This window comes from Scardinius erythrophthalmus (assembly GCF_964197995.2).
Source record: "Scardinius erythrophthalmus genome assembly, chromosome: 11".
NCBI lineage: Eukaryota > Metazoa > Chordata > Actinopteri > Cypriniformes > Leuciscidae > Scardinius > Scardinius erythrophthalmus.
Window position 1 is genome coordinate 23,887,088 of NC_138231.1, and position 21,300 is coordinate 23,908,387.

At 37.9% G+C, this 21,300-nt stretch overlaps 1 protein-coding gene across 8 annotated transcripts in view; it reads left to right on the top strand.

The window, feature by feature from the left end:
* arid1b (AT-rich interactive domain 1B) overlaps nucleotides 1-21,300 on the top strand; it is a 114,126-nt gene that overhangs the window by 39,420 nt on the left and 53,406 nt on the right. For 7 of the 8 annotated variants that reach the window (XM_081379174.1, XM_081379175.1, XM_081379178.1 and 4 more), the window contains 2 exons: nucleotides 18,365-18,608; nucleotides 20,464-20,553. In XM_081379174.1, coding sequence (XP_081235300.1) covers nucleotides 18,365-18,608; nucleotides 20,464-20,553 — 334 coding nt within the window. The remainder of the gene's footprint in view (nucleotides 1-18,364; nucleotides 18,609-20,463; nucleotides 20,554-21,300) is intronic. The other variant, XM_081379176.1, reaches the window with a different exon arrangement.

Below are 21,300 nucleotides of genomic sequence, written 5' to 3' on the forward strand. Positions count from 1 at the left end.
AATCACAGATTCTTCTTTTTGGAAGTATGGCCAGCATAAGAGTTTTCACCGGAAAATGTAATCTGAACAAGTAACATCCACTTTTGTTCTGACCAACTTAGGGAAAAAAAGCATTGCAGTAAATCGCGCTGATTATATACAATGTTTGCTTATCATATCACGTTAAGCCGTGCAAATTATACTTTGTTCTCAATTTGTTAATGTTAACAACATCAGCATTGCATGACTACATTTAATGGCCTTCCGATATTTAGGGCCCAAGCCCTGTTTCCGTAAGGAATTTTTTTTTTTTTTTTTTTTTTTTTCAAGGGTGAAAAATCCCCCCCTTTAGTGTAACTAAAGGCACCAGGGTGGCGGTGCCACCGGCTTGGGCCTGCAATCGCTGCTCGCAGCTATATATATATATTTTTTTTTCTTTTTTTTTTTTCTGCCTTTTGCCACTTTTGGGGCCCTTAACATGCTCAGAAACTCTTGAAATTTTGCACACGTCAGAACCTGCGGCCATCAGGGCCAGACTGAAGCTGGTACCTGGGCGTGGCAGGGGGGCTCGACAGCGCCTCCTGGAATGGTGTCCGAAAACTTGGTCCATAAATCAAACACGCTTGCATGTAATAATATGAAACTCAGTACACATATAGATCTCATCGGGCTGAACAACTTTCGTGCTCTAAGTTTTACAAAAGCCCAACCGGAAGTCGGGGAATGGGGTTTGGGGCTGGGTCCGTGGGACTTTCTTGGGATTCACTTTTTATTTTTCTTACCTTTTGTCTTCTGCATTCTCCTTACCATTGTCTCCTGTTCTTGCCTCAGACTCGTCCCCCAGAAACAGTCCCACGGACCCAGCCCCAAACCCAATCTCTTAAAAATTAATAAAGGCTGGTTTAAAGTACTTCTTTCTGCCTCTATGTATTAATGCTCATGGGTAGCCTAAATGGGTTCCATTCAGACCTTAATATTAAGTATTTTACTGTTATGTGTCAACAAGATTCAACAAGACATTTTCACCTGGCTAGACCCAATGTTTAGATCTGTTGTGGTATTTATGCAAATTAGCACATCTGTAATTAGATTATGCACCGTTTGTCCATGTTAACAAACAATTAAAAAAAAACTTGTAATACATTTTTTGTTTGTCTTGATATAAGTAATCAACTCAGTAATTTTCATTTTGATATCTAAAGGTTAAATTTTTTACCCTATTCATGTGAGAAAAATAATGAATTGGCGTATGAATAGGATATATTTGGGTCTTTTTCGGAACTTTCCCCTAATGGGATTCTTCTGGGCTTTTTTTTTCTTACTCAGGACATATGGAGGATACAAAATTAGTTGAGTTTGATTCTGTTGCAATTTGTTCACCCTTTTTTCCTAAAACGCCTGGACTATAAATTGCGGACGGATTTTTGATATCTCATGTATGTAACTATTGTGAGTCAAAGTTATAGCGCCACCAACTGGCAGCAGGAAGTGTGTCACTTTCTAAATGCTTTTGACAAAAGTGGGGGGGTTAATTTTATGTACAGTCACAAAAATCAGTACGCATATTGGTCTCATCGAGCCGGACAATTTTCTAATTTACAGTCATTAGCTCCGAGCAATAGGAAGTCAGATATTTTGGTTTGAATGTGGATTTCTTTGCAAAATCAGCCTCTGAATTTTTACCCACTCCTCTTAAGTGGTTTATTTTATTCTCACCGAACTTTTTCAACATGATGAAAATACATTAAAGATGCTAAATTGTAAACAGATAATAAATATCTCAAACAGTTTTGCTATGGCGAGGGATTAAAGTAATGTCAAAAAAGGAAACACTAAAAACTATCTTCTAAAAATGTAATTATACACCATTTATTTCTATATAAAATTGTACAAATATCAGAACTAAACCCATTTTATTCTTTTTTTTTTTCAATTTAATAATTAAGTTTAAAAACATCCAGAAAGTTTTTTTAGTCCAAAAAATAAATAAATTATGTCATTCATAGTGCTATACTGCCCTCTTGTGTTCAAAATCAGGTAGGCCTGTTGTATCTATATAAAAATATACTAGGTATGTGACGGTGAGAATATTTTACCACCGGTTAATCAACGTGTGACACCGCTGGGGGCTTTTGAATCGCTAACTTAAAAACGAAAGTTAAATATGTTTGTCCGCACTTACATGGATAATTGTGCAGAGCAGAGCGAGCGTTTTCAATGAATTCCTATGGAAGTAGGAATGAACTATAAAATGTTGACTCTGTTCTGCTCGTTCCTCGCCATGGTGAGTTCCTCGTTCCTCGCCACCGTTATGAATGCCCGTGCAGCCGTGAGCATTTTAGTTTAATTTTAAAATTAGCGCCATTTCGGGGGCAGATTGCTTGAATTTATTTTACAAAAGCACAATGTTGTGTTTTATTTCGACTGTACACAAATATAAGTTAACACTTTGCAGTTTGAATGATGTTAGGATTAGTAATTGTCATTTGAACCTTTCTGGATCCGCCATCAAATTGATAAGTTTAATTATATCAAGTGCTGTGAGAAAAGGCTATAAATCTCCACCTCCAACATCCTCACACGCAATATAGCCTACCAACCGAGACTCCTTCTTTATGTGTACAGATGTGGCCTAATGACGCAAAGACATGCTCAAATGTCCCGCGGAAATCCACCAGTACCACTGGAATTAAAAACATTATTACAAGCTTACCGTTTTGAAGGCAAGCAGATAGTTTTGAACACTGGCTGGTTATGTACTTGCTCAAATTTATTTTGGATTAATTTTAACCCAAAAAAGTTATGGACTGCAGCTTTAATTTATGACAGAATTTTCATTTTTGAGTAAACTAGTGTCCCTTTGAGACAATAAGGCAGTTGGTCTATTTCATTGTTTAATTGCACATCCCAATTATGTAAGAAAGTAGATCTGGTCCAGAATGTAAATGGAGTCATGCAGTGTTCAGCCAGTGCCTTTGTTATGGTGTCATTAAACATGTCAAATGTTTGATTATACTGCAATGATTTGTTTAAAGAGGGTTTTAAAGTAAACAGAGCATGAAGCTCAACACTGCCCGCACTCTTGTTCTTCGGCCTTTTGGAAGTATTTTTTTCATTCATTTTCCCCATAAGGATTTCAAAACAATCAATAAATACTTGATCCAAACCAACCAGCTCCAAAATTTATCACACTACAACATTGCATTGGAAACAAAGGAAGACAGAATGCACAGAGGAACTATGTACTTACTGAATGAATGAACTACTTCTGTTATAAAGAATTACTTCATTTTCACCCTTTTTATGCTCTTTCACTCCTTTCAAAATCGTATCTTCACGTATCGGATACTTTATATCTATGACTGCAGACAATAAAACGTTCTGTTAATCGAGTCTCAAAGCTGTAGTATAAAGACAAAACGGGCAACTTTACCAATTTCTCTGTTTTATTGTCAGTACTTTGTTATTGCTGAAGAACTGGTCATGTTTTTTTCCAGGGCTGATTAGAAATCCTAAAAAAAAAAATTGTAGCTATATAATTATGACCATTAATCTTCTCTAATTGTTATATATAATAGTATACAATCTAAGCTATAGATCATAACAATAAACATTTCTCATTCTTTGAATTTTTTTTTTTGTTAGCTTACATTTTGCCAACTAATTGTTGAGCGTACAATTTAGCCACAAAGATATTAAGCATCACAACCGTTTCCAACATTGATGATAATAAGAAATGTTTCTTTAGCACAAAATCAGCTTATTAGCATGATTTATGAAGGATCATGTGACATTGAAGACTGGAGTAATAATGCAAAAAATTCAGCTTTGCAATCATAGGAACAAATTATATATTTTTTAAAATTTTGAATAATATTACAGTTTGTAGCGTAACCTTAATTTTTTTTTCCTGACCACAGATGGCACACAATCTCATCTCAGCATTTTTGATGAATGGCTACGCTATTTTTTAATTATGTCATTTCATCTGAATATCAACATTTCTGAGATTAAGTAAGGTGAAACCGTTTTGAGATTAATTGATGTAATTTTATGTCTCTGGAGTGATCTATGACATTGTATTATGTTGAATATATTTTTTGGTCTATTTATTATTGAGGGAAAAAAGTAAAAGTTATAGTTTTTGTTTTGAAGTAAAAAAGATCAAATTAGACCCTTGGGGTAAGATGAGCCACCCAGAATTGGCACAGAAGGCCCTGAGTGGAATCTTGTTACGCATTATTAATTTGGTATTATTTTTCAAATGTAATACTTATTTCTAATTATTGGGGTTATTATTCAATACTTCCATGAATTAGATACATCTTTGCTTTCATTAAAAACCTCTAGGTTAGTTGTGAAATTCAATTTGCATTTATAGTCTTTCTGTTATGAGATATCTTCAATTTAAATATGGGTAAATAAAGTAAATATTCATATGCCTGTATATAAATCATAGAATAATTTTACCTTTCAGATGAATCTCTTTTACTGGGCTTCTGCTTTGTCTGTCATTGGTTATTCAATTATTCAAATAAATTGTCAAAATAAAGTTTTAAATAAAATAGTTTTAGTATTTTACTTTAATGACAGTTTAAAAAATATGTAAATATTAATAAGAATCATATCAAAAGTAAATTAAAGCAATCTTATCGTAATAGGGGCCATCTTACCACTCTTTTAATATTTAACATTTTGTGCAACTACTACTACAACTACTAAATTGGCAATTTTTTCTGTTTATTTCCTGTAATAACACATTGGGTGATGCATCATCATCCTGCACATGCTAAACTTATATTTAAATATTTAAAATTTTATCTTCCCCCATCCCCTTACACTACTACTTTTTATCACTCTTTTTTACCCCAAACCTTTGAATGGTAGTGCATCATCACTTAATCTCTGAGCTCAGGGTAGGTCTATCTTGAAAGGTTTAAACTTTATCACTGAAAATCAATTTCACTATGGAGATTTAGAATGACCTTTTTATTTCCTGAACCCTGCTGTGTTTCTCTGCTGGTGTGATCACACCCACTGTGGTTAAAGTCTTTGCCATTCACGCATAGGCAAGCGCCACTTTGTTGTTCTGTCTTCCAAGCTCATAGAATAACTACAGACTTCTTCCACCAGCTCACCAGTTGTGTGAAATATAGTAGAGCTTTTTTACATCAGAAGTATAGAACCTATCTGTCACAATGATTTTTAGTATGAAGACTTATTATTGTTGCTGCTCCTGTCAGAAAGATACATATATTTTCCTCCATTTCCCTTGCGGTTGCCTAATCCACCTCCACTCCCGGCTCCAGCACGCTGTCTGTGTTTGGGGAACGCTCTCGTCAAACCCAATATGTCAACCTCTTTTCAGATTGTCAGGCATCACAACAGGGAAAGAGAATTCCTCCGTCAGCGCATTGTGTGTGTGTGTGTGTGTGTGTGTGTGTGTGTGTGCGTGTGTGTATACCCGTATTGCCTTACGGCCCCACTCCCTCACTGATGTGTGACTATCTATTGTCTCTTCTCATGACTGGCTGGAGCACAAAGCCCTAAAGTGCTCTAGCATCCATTTTTGGGATTTCTTCTTCTGTGGTTTCAACATAATCAGAAGACAAACATCATGGTTGATTTCTGTGCCACTTTTATTTTTGGAACAAAAAGAGTTTGTATTCAGTCTATAGTGTTACATCGCCGTCTAATGGCAGGGCAGCAGAATACAGGGTTTTTAGTCGTTTTCACGGATACGTGTGAATGGTAATCGTGTTTTGACAATGGTGTCGTCTGTACACAGAAAACTCAAAGGAAAAACTTCTCAGTTTTAAGCATATCGTTGTTGCGTAAACGAACCCTAAGATGTTACTAACCAATCGTACTATAGCATCTGTTAAGGACCCAATATACTCACAGCGAAGTTCTTTTTCGTTCTTCGCTTTGGGGTAAAATCGAAATACGTGAAAAGCGGTATACTGTTAGCGAGCATCCTGACGCCACCCACGCTACTGAGAGCAGCGAATTACAGTAGAATTACAACTTCAATTTCTACTATAAAGCAGCTCTCTAGTGTGTTCATGTTTTTACTTGCGTATGTCCGACCTTCGACGGACGGAACAGAAGAAATAAACCGATGAAGATTTCCACGCCAAAGAGGGCGGAGCCTCAGAGCCACAGCTAGCTATCACATAATTGCCACGGACCAACGGGAGTTCAAAGGTGTTTATCAGCCAGAGTAAAACTTTCCGGAAAATTCGATTTGGCAGGCTGTTTTGAACTCCCAAAATGAACAGAAGACGAACTTTGTTTTGGCCAGATTTTGTTCAAATTGACGTCATATCAGTTCGTTCTTCGATTTAGCTTGAAGTGTATTGGGGCCTTTACAGTCCATCATATTATCTGACAAACTTATACTTATATGTAGGTCCGCCTATAGATAGTTTAAATAGAAATTATAGGTACTATCCCAATATTATTTTATTTATATATATATATATATATATATATATATATATATATATATATATATATATATATATATATATATATATATATAGTGTGTGTGTGTGTATATATGTATGTATTATGTATATGCAATAATATATATATTTTTTTAATTACAATTTTTTTTTATTAAAAAAATCCCGCCTCAACAAAGTCCATAAATCTAGGTTTTGAATTCTGAGCTCTTTTATAGAGTCCAGGCTTCAGATGGCCATGCCTGGCTCCCCAATTTTCCTCTCATAATTCCTCCATGTTTTAATTGGGTAGTATGGAGGCTGTCATGTGAAATGATGAAGGATGAGCATTACTCAGTTTCTCCAATCAGAAGAGAGAGAGAGAGAGAGAGAGAGAGAGAGAGAGAGAGAGAGAGAGAGAGAGAGAGAGAGAGAGAGAAAGAGAGAGAGAGACACTGTATTCCTTTTTTTTGTTCTCTGTCTTTTCTCCTCTGCTGAGATTTGGAGTGTGAGAGATGGAAAGAGAGGAACTTTGAATGGCCAATGAGCCTGAATAATTGCGTTCATCAATTAAAGAAGTCAGAGACTTAACGAATATAACTAATTATGGACATAAATCAAGCAAGCTCCAGCCTTGACTAATTTGTACAAGGTTGAAGTGATTTGACTTATACCACTAGGAAAGCTTGATTTTGTCTACAACGTATGAAATTAAAACAAGAGAAGTCACCTATGCTACAATTTAGAATGGTTATCCTAAAAATGTTGTCATCATTCACTACACTTTCAAAACCCAAATGACTTGCTTTCTTCTGTCGAACACAGAGACATTTTAAAGAATGTTCATGCAGCTTATTTTCACGCAGTTAAAATTAATGGTGACCAGCTCCAAAAATAACAAAGCACCATAAAATAAAAGTGACTTTTGCGTTACACCTGAAGTTTTCTGAAGCCATTCTATAGTTTTTTTGTGAGGAAAAAATGGTGAGTCATTATTCACTAAAAATGTTTTTCTCTACCTCTTTTTTTCAAATCTCTGACTTCAACTTGCATTCAAATATGACTCGTCAAAATGTGTCACACTAGGTTTTACTTCAATAATGTCAGTGCCTTTTGCAGTGGCTTGGAACCAATCATAATGTGCCATATTTAAATAGGAACAAATTCATATTGCTCTGAGATTTGAGAGTAGTGTAAAATATTTTCAATGGAAAACTTCAAATTTGGTCCATATTACGACTAGTTATGGTCTGTTTTTGGTCCTTTTTGGAGTTTAACATCCCTTGTTCACTATTATATAGTTATATAATACATCTTTTGTATGGTCATGATGAGTAAATAATAACAGGGATTAGATTTTTGGTGGATGAACTATCCCTTTAAAACTGGAATTACGTTGCAAACTGAGATTAAACATGTTGGCTTCATAGAGTGAACTTTTTACGAAATGTGAGCCATCGCACTCCTTTGAGTCATCTGGAAAAAGAATCTTTGATAACACCATCAAGCTGTCTAGTGTATCTGGAAAAGCCGAGACTTTCCAGTAGAGAAAGTAACTGCTGGAAGTAGTTGACCCACAGTCTTCATGACACTCGTCATCGAGACCGATATGTGGTATTGCGTAAAGCTGAGCATATGTTCCTCTTCATCCTCAACTAGGTCATCAACCGCTAAGCCTGCAACGTGAAGTTAGTCTTTTCTGAAAACTGTGTGAGTTTCCATCACAATCATTCATTGAACTCCATGACACTGCTCGAGCTGGAACCACAGGCTCATTTGTAGTGGAATTTAAGGCCTCATTGGAGAGTTTTGTTCCATAGTCCTTCAGCACCACTGGGCCTGTTGTACTACACGGCAAAGGAAATCAGTTTTATTTTCCCATTATTTGCCATGATGCTTATTAGTTACAGAAAATTGTTGGTACTTCTTTTTTTTTTTTATACTTTATTTTAAAGGATTTTTCAAGTAAAAACACAGAACAAACAACACTGGCTCGGACTACACACACACACACACACAAAAAAAAAAAAAGGTACATAAAGGTATATTAATAAAAAGCTGCACAGCAGACTAGGTGCCCAGAAGGGATATGCAGCCTAGACCTTAGAGAAGTCTTTGGGGGCCGACTGAGCTGTTAACTTGTCCAAATACCCAAGAAATGGACCCCAAACAGCAGAAAAGTTTTCAATAGAATCAATCCTCAAAAGTCGAAGTCTTTCCATCTGTATGACAGAGATCATATCCATAATCCACATCTGGAAGGAAGGGGGTGAGGGTGACTTCCAGTTCTTAAGCACAAGTCTCTTAGCCACGACCATACCCAGCATTAAGGACTGTTTCAATGCACCTGACAGGCAAGAGGTGCGCTGTGAGAGGCCGAAGATGGCAAGTTCAGCATCCGGTGGAAGAGGCTTATTGTAAGCCTTGGAGTATCAGTCAAAAATGCTTGACCAAAATCCAGATAATAAAGGGCAAAACCAAAAAGCATGAGAAGCTGTATCCTCTGCCACCTTACACCTGTCACATATTGGTGAAACGGAGGGGAAAATTTTATGCAATTTAGCTTTGGTGTAATGTAAGCGGTGAATAACTTTGAACTGGATCAGTTGGTGTCTGCTATTGACTGAACAAGCATGTATCGTAGCCAAGCACCTGTCCCACGTGTCATCGGAGAGCTCAACTCCTAGATCTTCCTCCCAGGCCTCCTTAAATCTTACAGTAGGGGCTGAGAGACAACTTCCAAATAAAGAAACAAATTTAGAAATAAGACGTACAGAGCCAGGAGGATTGAAAAAAACATCGAAAAAGACATGTTTCTCTGGGAGGAGTTCGAAATTACTAATTTTGGACTTCACGTAATGTCTGATTTGTAAATAACGAAAAAAATGTGCATTAGGCAAATCAAATTTCTCTCTTAACTGATTAAAAGATGCAAACCGTCCCTCAATATAAAGATCTTTAATGGAACCCAAACCTTTTTCCCTCCAGACATGATAAGTTTTATCAGACCATGGGGGTAAAAAGGACTGATTGTAACAAATTGGCGTATGAACAGAGGTCTCCGGCAGGGCCAGAACTTTTCTCACTTGATTTAAAATTTTGACAGAATTTTTCAAAACAAAGCTTAATTTATTCAACTCTTTGGGCTTATCCAATTTGGAGAACAGCAGTGCCGTTAAGGAGGTGCCAACAGCCAGGTTGGTCTCCATTTGTACCCACAAGGGGGACTCAGGGGTCTGATTACCCGGTACCTCCTTCAGCCAGAACATTAAAGCCCTAATATTGGCAGCCCAATAATAATTTTTAAATACTGGCATACCCAGACCACCCAAAGACTTGGATTTTTGTAGATGACTCTTAGAAATCCGGTGGGTCTTATAATTCCAAAAATAAGACAGGATTATAGAATCCAGTTCCTTAAAGAAAGCAGAGTTAAGAAAAATAGGGAGATTTTGACACAGATATAGGAATCTAGGAAGAGAAACCATTTTAATTGAATTTATACGGCCAATCATAGACAAAGGTAAAATTTTCCAATTCCCTATATTACTTTTGAGCTTAGAAAGAAACTCCACAAAATTTAACTTAAATATTAATTTGGGATCTTTGGGGATTGTCAGTTCAAGATACGTGAAATGATCCCTAACTATCTTAAATGGCATATTCTCCAAAAAACCAGGGTTGTAAGTGTCAGAGAGAGGCATAAAGTTACTCTTTGACCAATTAATGGTATATCCCGATAGTCTCCCAAAAGAAGTAATTAAATCTAAGAGAATGGGAACTGATCTCTCAGAGTTCCGCAAATATAATATTATATCGTCAGCATACAGGCTAATAAGAGCTTCCCTGCCCCCCCACTTCAAGACCTGTAATATCTGTATGACGCCTTATACTTAGGGCGAGAGGCTCTATCGCAATGGCAAAAAGTGCAGGTGAGAGGGGACAACCCTGTTGCACTGAACGCTGCAAGGGAAATCTAGGCGACCTGTCTGTGTTAGTTAAAACTGAGCACATTGGCCTGGCGTATATTAATCTGACCCAAGATATAAATGCCTCGCCAAACCCAAAACGCTGTAATGACGCAAACATATAAGGCCATTCGACCTGATCAAAAGCTTTCTGCGCATCCAAGGACAGGATAGCTGCCCCATTTGCTTTTGTATGATTGGCGTATATTGTGTTGAGAAGGCGACGTACATTCGAGAAAGAGAATCTGCCAGGGATAAATCCAGTCTGGTCAGGGTGAATGATAGAGGGTAGATGTTTGTTAAGCCGAATAGCTAACGCTTTAGTAATTACTTTTCTATCAAAATTCTGAAGTGCAATTGGCCTATAGCTGGCTGGGTCAGTTTCATCCTTATTTTTCTTTAGAATAAATTGTTGGTACTTCTGATGCTGTGTATTCCAGTATCATCATTGCATTTGAGACCACGGGGAATTACAATGAGTGATCGTCGCGAGTTCGTAAAACAACCACTCTACCAAACGATGTTAGGTCCAGATTATCTGGTAATGTGAGGCGTTTACAGATCAAATCTTGAACCTACAGGTCCGGTGGACAACAGAGATGGAGAAATGTGGCAACTACACAATTTGCCTTTATAATGTGTACAAGAAGTTACAGCGCGCGACACAGTATGCATTTTTTTTACAGCCGCTTCCCCTTGAGATCACGTGAGGTGATAAAATCTGGCATGATAATCTTAAGAATATCTTGTAGTGTGTGATGTGCCACGATTTTCAAATCATGTGGTGTGTGCAGGTTTGAGATTGAAAAGAGGAAAATCGGTTAAGATTTAGAAACTCCTGTAGTCTGAGCCTGGCTTTAGTGGAGTATTTACAGGGTTTAGTTTGGCACAGTCAAGTCACCTTCATTTATATAGCGCTTTTAACTATGTAGGTTGTTTCAAAGCAGCTTTACAGAGATAAACGTATAATTTATGGTAACAGAGATTGTTTTGGCTTTATAGCGGTTCTTTAGTTATTTTCCAACTAAGGTTAGTTATGATTGATTCGCTTCCGTCGCAACAATCATTTGTTATAAATTAGGGGCCGCTAAGACGACACCATTCTCTCTACATAGACTGTAAACGCGAACCTGTGAGAAACGCTGATGACGTTCACATGCGCATTAAGAATTGGTTCTATAGTTATGTGCGTTTGAATATATGTACGCAGGTTTGTAATTCCCTACAAACCAAGCCTAAACAAAGTACTGGTGTTTCCTTATAATTTTTGATACAGAATTTTATTTTATTTTATCAATTCGGGGTAGATACGCGAATTGAGTTTCTCGACAACACTTTATCTGTAGAGTGGTAAAGGGATCCTCCATAGGGAGAGACTAGTTGGCACTTCAGCACTGCGTTGTCATCGGGTCCAGGCGCAGGTCCTTCATCAGATCTGGATACGGCCTGGATCCGGCAGGCTGCGGGAAAACCTCGGGATAAACAAAGACACTAAAATTAGCGTAGATGACATTCTTCTTATGATGTAACGAGTACATCAGGATTTATGGGAAGTGTTCCCGGTTCCAGCTGACCTAATCTATGCAGCCTAACATTGAATTATAGAAGTCTATAATGTATTATGTGAAAGCTAGGTCAAAGAAATGTGTTTTTAGTCTAGCTTTGAACTGACAGAGTGTGTCTGCTTCCCGGACAATGGTAGGAAGACTGTTCCAAAGTTTTGGTGCTAAATAGGAGAAGGATCTACCGCCAGCAGTCGATTTTGATATTCTAGGTATTATCAACTGGCCCGAATTTTGAGATCGCAATAGACGTGTAGGACTATAATGCGTTAAGAGCTCGCTCAAGTACTGCGGAGCTAAACCATTTAGTGCTTTGTAAGTGATCAGCAATATTTTAAAATTGATGCGATGTTTAATAGGGAGCCAGTGCAGATTTGACAGAACCGGGCTAATATGGTCATACTTCCTGGTTCTGGTAAGAACTCGAGCTGCTGCGTTTTGAACTAGCTGTAGTTTGTTTATTAAGCGTGCAGGGCAACCACCCAGTAGAGCATTACAATAATCTAGCCTTGAGGTCATGAACGCATAAACTAATTGTTCCGCATTTGAAAAATTCAGTTTTACAGATACTGGACACGTGACTTTCAAATCAAAGATTGGTATCAAAGAGCACACCCAGGTTCCTAACCGACGACGAAGACTTAACAGAGCAGCCATCAAGTGTTAGACAGTATTCTAGGTTATTACGTGAGGAAGTTTTTTGTCCAATAATTAGAAACTCTGTTTTTTCAGAATTTAGAAGTAGGAAATTACGAGTCATCCAATTTTTTATATCAGCTATGCATTCCGTTAATTTTGTGAATTGGTAAGTTTCGTTAGGTTTTGAAGAAATATAGAGCTGAGTATCGTCGGCATAACAGTGAAAGCTAATGCCATGTTTCCTAATGATATCTCCTAATGGTAGCATGTACAGAGTGAACAGCAGCGGTCCTAGTACTGAGCCTTGTGGTACGCCATACTGAACTTATGATCGATTAGACATCTCTTCATTTACTGCTACAAACTGATAACGGTCAGATAAGTATGATTTAAACCATGCTAGTGCAATTCCACTAATGCCAACATAATTTTCGAGTCTATTTAAAAGAATGTTGTGGTCAATAGTGTCAAATGCAGCACTTACAGTAGATCGAGTAACACTAATAGAGAGACACAACCACGATCAGATGATAAGAGCAAATCATTTGTGACTCTAACGAGAGCCGTCTCGGTACTATGGTATGGTCTAAATCCTGTCTGGAAATCCTCGCAGATATCATTTCTTTCAAGATAGGAACACAGTTGTGAAGAATACTGCTTTTTCTAATATCTTTGACAGAAAAGGTAGATTCGAGATCGGCCTGTAATTGACTAATTCTGTAGGATCAAGTTGCGTTTTTTTAACAAGCAGTTTAATCATAGCCAGCTTAAAGGTTTTTGGTACGTATCCTAGAGACAAAAATGAATTAATGATATTAAGAAGAGGATCTATGACCTCTGGAAGTATTTCTTTCAGTAGCTTAGTCGGTATAGGGTCTAACATACATGTTGTAGATTTAGATGATTTAACGAGTTTAGTAAATTCTTCCCCTTCTATAGCAACGAACGAATCAAATTTTTCCTCCGGGAGACTACAATGCACTGCCTGATGCGATACTGTAGTAGACGGTTGCATAGTTATAATTTTCTCCCTGATATTATCAATCTTGTAAGTGAAGAAGTTCATAAAGTCATTACTGCTGTGTTGCTTGTGTCGAGCTCTCTTTCCATGAAATGTGAAATACCTCTAGTTTTGTTTTCTTCCAGTTGCGCTCCATTTTTCGGGCTGCTCTCTTAAGGGCCTGAGTGTGCTCGTTGTACCACGGCATTGGACTATTTTCTTTAATCTTCTTTAAGCGCAATGGAGCAACTGTGTCTAAAGTGCTGGAAAAGAGAGAGTTAAAAGTTTCTGTTGCAATATCAAGTTCTTCTAAGCTATCCGGGATGCTGAGATGATGAAACTGATTAGGAAGATTATTAATAAAGCAATCTTTAGTGGCAGAAGTGATAGGTCTGACATATTTGAAACATGGAGTTGGCTTTGCAGCCTTGGCTAAATGAAGTTTACACGAGACTAGATAATGATCTGAGATGTCATCGCTCTACTGCAGAATTTCAACGGCATCAACATCTATTCCATGTGATAATATTAGATCTAGAGTATGATTACGACGATGAGTAGGTCCTGACACGTGTTGTCTAACTCCAATTGAGTTTACAATGTCTTTAAATGCCAATCCCAATGCATCTTTTTCATTATCGATGTGTATATTAAAATCACCAACAATTAGTACTTTTTCTGCAGTCAATATTAATTCTGATAGAAAGTCCACACATTCTTTGATAAAATCTTTATGGTGCCCTGGTGGCCTGTATACAGTAGCCAGCACAAATCTCAAACGTGATTTATCATTTATACTATATATTTTTACATTAAGTACTAACACTTCAAAATAATTATATTTAGGGGCCAAGCCCCGAAGGGGCTGAGGCACCTATTGTATCTGTTAGTTTTTAGGGGCCAAGCCCCGAAGGGGCTGTGGCACCTATTGTATCTGTTAGTTTTCTTATTATTAGGGGCCAAGCCCCGAAGGGGATAGCCCCTATTGTATCCGTTAGTTTTCTTATTATTAGGGGCCAAGCCGCCGCCTTCTTCTTCTTCTTCTTCTTCTTCTTCTTCTTCTTCTTCTTCTTCTTCTTCTTCTTCTTCTTCTTCTTCTTCTTCTTCTTCTTCTTCTTCTTCTTCTTCTTCTTCTTCTTCTTCTTCTTCTTCTTCTTCTTCTTCCTCTTCCTCTTCCTCCTCCTCCTCCTCCTCCTCCTCCAATGGAAGTCTATGGCAGCCCTATGTACCGTACATAGGAAAATGATGAAATTTGGTACACTTCTAGTGATGCTAATGAATAGTAATTGGACCAATTTTTGAGCCTCTAGGACCAACTCTATAACGCCACCACCAGTTCAAAATTTCAACATTTAAATGGTTATAACTTCTGAACCCTTTGATCTAGAGACATGAAACTTAATACATCTGATTCCTCTCATCATTGTGATCACAACCAATACCTTACATTAAGACTCTGCCCATTACAGTAGTGCCCATTTTGAAAAGTACAGTATTCAGTTTTTTCGCACAGAAGTGAGTGAACAGATTTTTTTAATTCATCTCTGTTCAAAAGTTATGATGTCGCAAACTTAACGAGGTCCACCCAAAATTGCCTAAGAGGCTGTATCTCGGCCAAAGTTTGATCAATCGAAACGAAAATTGGTACACTTCATCGGAAGCATGCTCTGAGGTTCCATGCCAAAGTTGGGAACAGCGCCACCTACAGGTCATGAGATATGGAAAAATGCTATTTTGGCCAATAACTTTTGAACAGTTTGTCAGAAAATCTTAAATTTGGTATCTATGTATTCCTTGGGTCATGCCGAATCAGTGGATACTGATTTTGCCAGGATAGGATGAACAATGAGCATGGCCTGAAGGTACCTGAGAAGTTTGAACACAGCGCCACCTAGTGTTCCAGAGGTATAAGGTGTTTTGCAAATATGCTTATAACTTTTGAAAACATAGGTTAAAATTTGATTTCTTTATGTCATTACGTTGCTTGGATTATGTAGATTCCGACGATATCTCATTTGTCATTTTCCAACAATGTGACTGTCCGTCATATTGAAGCAAATGGTAAACAGTTTTTTCGCTACTCCTCCTTCAAATCTTGCTCAATTTTGCCCAAAGTTTGCTCAGATGATCTTTGGACCAAGCCGCACAAAAAATGACTGAATAGATTTTTGATATATTCGCTACCGTTCCCGAGATATTCGTCTCCAAAGTTGACCTAGCCTCTGTTTGTTGCCTTATGCTAGTTAGCTTAGCATAATAATTTGTTACCCTTCATTACCAGATGCCATTCTTTTTAATGTGGCTCTTCAGCTATCAGGATAACCATAAGCTACATTAGCATTAAGCTAGCTTAGCATGCTAATCTCGTTAACATGATTTTGTGAGCTCATTCATACACTGAAGCCTCTCCTCAGCAGCTGTGTAATTCACGTCCTCTGAGTGGCGCAAGTTGCTAAACCACATGTCACGAGTCCCGAACCATTCCGGTCGTGAGTTTGAATCCTGTGTGGGACAACTTTAAAATTGTGTATAAAGTTGTCATTTAAATTCCTTCTGGCTCTGCACTGCTGTTGGTGCTTAAATGCTATTGTGCTTGATGTACATTTACATGTATATTCAATTTGTGCTGTTTTTGTTCTTGCGGCTCTGCACTGCTATGGTAAGAATACTTTGGTTATTAAAGTTTCTTATAAAGTTTTGAAAGCAAAGTATTTTTAGCTACTTTTTGAACCCAGGGAACCATTGGAGGGCTTGTCCCCTTTGAGGCTGCTTGCAGCTTTAATTAAAACTTGATTTCTTAGTGGTTTTGAAAATATTACTATAGATTACAGCAACTCCTCTCCCTTTGCATTTCAGAGGAGGCTCATGTTTATAACAGTAATCTTGCGGGGTGGACTCATTTAAAGTAATGTAATCGTTTGGTTTTAGCCAGGTTTCTGTTAAACACAGCACATCTAGGTTATTATCTGAAATCATATCATTAACAATGAGTGCTTTTGAAGTAAGCGATCGAATATTCAGCAACCCAAGCTTTAGCATTTGCTCATCTGTATTATAGCTGTTTTTTATTTTTTAAACATCAATTCAATTTTTAACCTTAGATGGGTTTAAACGTTTTTTTGGATTTCCAAATTCGGGGAACAGACGTCTCCATATGATGATAGCTAGGTGAAAGAGGCTCTATGTGATGGGATTTATCTGACCTTGGTGACGCGAGGCCGCTAGCAGAGAGTTGGTTAAGCCAGTCTGTCTGGTTCCTGACCTGAGCCCCAGATTGTCATGTTTGAGCTCTAAGACTATGTGCCATATTACTAGAGAGAAGAGCAGCACCATCCCAGGAGGGATGAATACCATCTCTTTTCAACAGGTCAGGTTTGCCCCAAAAACTTTTCCAATTGTCTATAAATTATATATTATTAAGCGGACACCACTTAGACAGCCAACCGTTAAGTGAACACAATCTACTAACTATCTCATCACTCCTGCGAACAGGAAAGGGGGCCAGAGCAAATTACAGTGCTTGACATCGTACTTGCGAGTTCACACACCTCTTTAATATTAATTTTGGTGATCTCCGACTGGCGGAGTCGAACATCATTAGTGCCGACGTGAATAATGATCTTAGAGAATTTACGATTAGCATTAGCCAGCACTTTTAAATTTGCTTTGATGTCAGGCGCTCTGGCTCCCGGCAAACATGTGACTATGGTGGTTGGTGTCTCTATTTTTCACGTTCCATGTAATAGAATCGCCAATAACTAGGGCACAATCAACAGAATTCTCAGTGGGTGTTTCGCTGAGCGGGGCAAATCGATTTGTTATGGTAATCGGAACGGAAGAGTGGTTTTTTGATCCGCGACTAGAGCGATCCCTCACTGTCACCCATTTGCCTGGCTGCGCAGGCACTAATTCAGCTGGAACCGCATCATGTAAAGAGTTCACTATGCTAGGCGCATCCAAAATAGTATCTGAAGCTCTAGCACTCTTACTATCCTCAATTAAAGTTTGGATGCTTGTTTCTAGTTCTGAAATCTTCTCTGTCAGCCTAACTGTCTCCTCGCATTTATCACATATAAATCCTATATTGCCAACAGAGAAGGCTATGCTAAACATGTGACATGAAGTGCAGGTGACAATAACAGGACAAGACATTACTCACCGTGTTTGTTGAGTGATTCTTACTCACCTGAGCTTTTATGAACTCAAAGGCGCGAGCGCGCGAGAGAAAAATAAATAAATAAAAATAGCTGAGCACACGGGTGGCGGGTTAACAGGCTAGCGAATTACTAGCGTGTTGTGCTAGTAGTAACGGAAGCTAGCGATGTCAGGTTAATCTGAGATGTTGGGTAAGCTGTATTTAGTAGTAGTATAAACAACTAGAAATTGTAGTAAATGATGGTTCAAAACAAGGAAATACGAGGCTAAGACGGAGCTTACAGCACCGAAGCAAACACACTCACAGCAGGCAGCGAGGCAGACAGGAGCAATCGATCAGACAGCAGGTTTGTAATTTTGGCAACATACACTTAGCATTAGTGCAATATGTTCAGACTGACTTCATTTTTCATTTTTTACTAGAGTCTCTACAGGTTCGCTGCTTCAGAGCTGATGTCATTTTATCCATTCATTTGCTCACTTCCAAATGAGACATGGCATCAAGTCCATTAACCAGTAATGTTTTTTTGCTCCTTATTGGAGTCTTTTGGAGTCTTGATAAGTATGAAAATGGCCTTAACTTCAACTCTCCCTGTTTCTGTTTGTGTACTTCAGGATCTATCTGGCTCTATAGATGACCTCCCCACTGGAACAGAGGCGGGTCTCAGTTCAGCCGTCAGCGCTTCCGGGTCCACCAGTAGCCAGGGCGAGCAGAGTAACCCTGCCCAGTCGCCCTTCTCGCCCCATGCCTCGCCCAGAGTCCCCAGCATGCGCAGCGGGCCCTCGCCCTCGCCCGTCGGTTCACCAGTGGGTTCCAGCCAATCACGATCTGGGCCCATATCACCTGCCAGTGGGCCAGGTAAAAGATTCTGTGTGAGATATAATTTTTTGATTTGTTTCATAAATATTTCAGGGAGGATATCTGCTGTTTGAAACTCTCTATTTTTATGTTTCATTTATTTGAATGTATGTTATGTTTGAATTGTATGAGTAGTAGGGACATGAATTTTCAGGAATATTTTAAATTAATTTTCATTAAAATCAACAACCAATTAATCGATTAATCGTTACTGTTACTACTGTTAATCGTTACAAAAGATAGCCCCCCCCCCCCCCAAAAAAAAGAGAGAAGTGTCAAATTTATTAATCGTCAATCGATAAGCTTAATCAATAAAATTAATAATGCCAATACTAATCTGTAGAATGATGTTTTTATTTGGTTTGTTCCCTTAAACTAATTGGGAGAAGTAGAATCTTTAATAGCTATTTAAAATTAATTAATTTGAATTGTATTAACCCTTTGACGTTTACGATCACAACAGTGTGATAATAACGTTCAATGAGTCACGTGATCAACTGCTAAAATCAAATGTGATTTAGTGCTTCAGCTGGTACCAGTGTTGTAAATATAATATGTAAATAAATATTATATTATAAATATAAACTTAAGTGTGAAGGGGTTACTGTCATTTATATATAGTTAAGATTATTTATTTTAAAAACATTACAAATCAAAATAAAGTATTATGTTTATATTTAAATTTTAATTATTTTTTATTTTGTGAGTTATTTTTCACTGTGCGTGTTTTGGTTTGCTGACATTGCTTTAGAAAAGTCTTCTGAAAATTAGCTGCTAAAATCGCTTTAAATACAGACTAAAATTCCCTCTCTAACTAGGCACATATTCTTGAATATTCTGTTGTGGATATTTTGGGAAAAACATATTATTGTTATGCTAACTTTGACATACCCATTAGCTGCAGCCGTCACATGCTTCTCGTTTAATTCCTTCCACTGTGAAGCAGTTGGAGGGCGAGTTGTTTGAGCTCCATTTAGCAGTGGGTCAGCGGCAGGATTCAAGCTGGCTTTAAAACAAGTCGCTCCATTAAAATAGTTTTGAAAGTCTGTTAGCAGTTTGGAGTCACTTTGACACAATTACTGTCCTGCTGTGCGCTGCATTGTTAGCCGGGCTTCTTTGATAGCCGGGCAGCGGAGGGCTTTGTGCAGCTGAAACTGATGTTTTTCCTTTCCGTTCTGAATTTCACTAACAAGGTCCACAGGAGAGCGTTTACCCCGCTGCACACAAAACTGCCTCATCTCTACTGGGAGCACCATTGGCCATTAACCGCATACAAGGCTGGCCCTGACATGTGATCTGTGTGCCATTACTGGAGAATGAATATCTCCGCATTTACACACATACGCGTTCTGTACATACAGGCGCACAAAGTTGCTCCCGGGAGAGAAACAATGAGCCTTAAACACCTCCCATGGGACGTTTGGTTAGATATTCTGCCCTCAATGCTAATTTGTCTGATATTTATCGTGAAAAGCAGCTATTTTATGAGACCACTAACTGTGTTTGTGGTTTTGTGCATGTGCACTGCAAAAATATGTCTTGATCAGTATTTTTAAAACAAGATAAAGATGTTTAGATTATTTTTTAGAGAATATATCATGAGGTAAGTTTATAATTTTTTTTTTTTATTGTTTTAGACAATAAATCCAACAAAATTGACATTTAATTGTATATTTAATAATAATAATTAAAAACATTAGAAACAGTATCTTGAAAATCTGAAAACAACTTTTGAAGTAAATTTATCTCGTTTTGATAAAAAAAATAAATACTGATTAAGGAAACAATGAGTGTACATTGAAAGATTTTGGGTTTACGCACACATGTACATACCCCCCCCCCCACACACACACAGGTACACAGATGGCCCCTCAGACCCCGGGGAACGTTCCAGACGTGGGCTCCCATTCCTCTCACAGTCAGTCGCCCATGTCTCAGGAGAGAGGTGAGTTGATTTCCCGCTGTAACATTGCGGCTCACACTGACTCTATTTACAGCTATCAAGAAAAGGAGATTTTTTTACTAATATCCAACATCTGTCCGCTTGCTTTCCAGCATTCACTTCACAGGAATAAACTCAATTGTGTGATGTATATTAACACCTGCTATATATTTTCCTCCTCCATTGATATGAGGAGCTATGAGAGTGCTGGTGCTTTGATTAAGAGCTCAAGTATGAAAATGTGTTTGTTCGGAGCTGTAAGCAATAACTATTATTGTAATTTCAGTTATTTTCACCTATGCAAGTGAATCACAATAAGATTTACTGACACCAGAAGGTCAACATGAAATCAAAGTTGACCTAATTTATACTTTGTGAAAACATTGTCCCATCTTATTGTGCACAATTTACCAGTGCACCTTGTGCTAAAGAAAATCCTTGTAAACTTGTGATGGCAAATTAAGATTTTGACCTGCCTCCCTGTCCAGGTCAAATGAGTTGGTGCTGGCAGTGTTTCAGGAGGGCAGTAGTCATCCACAACTTACACTCAGATCTGGTTTCAGTCTTATATTGAATGCCCACTCATAATGATCCAGTCATATGTTACTTGTTCGTTTTTTTTGTTTCGCTTAGATATATAACAAATTGCAGAAATAAAATGGGTTGCAAATACCCCTTTAAATATATATAATAAAAAACAACAAAAAACAAAACATTGGCTGACTTAATGATCAGACATTTTAGTAGATG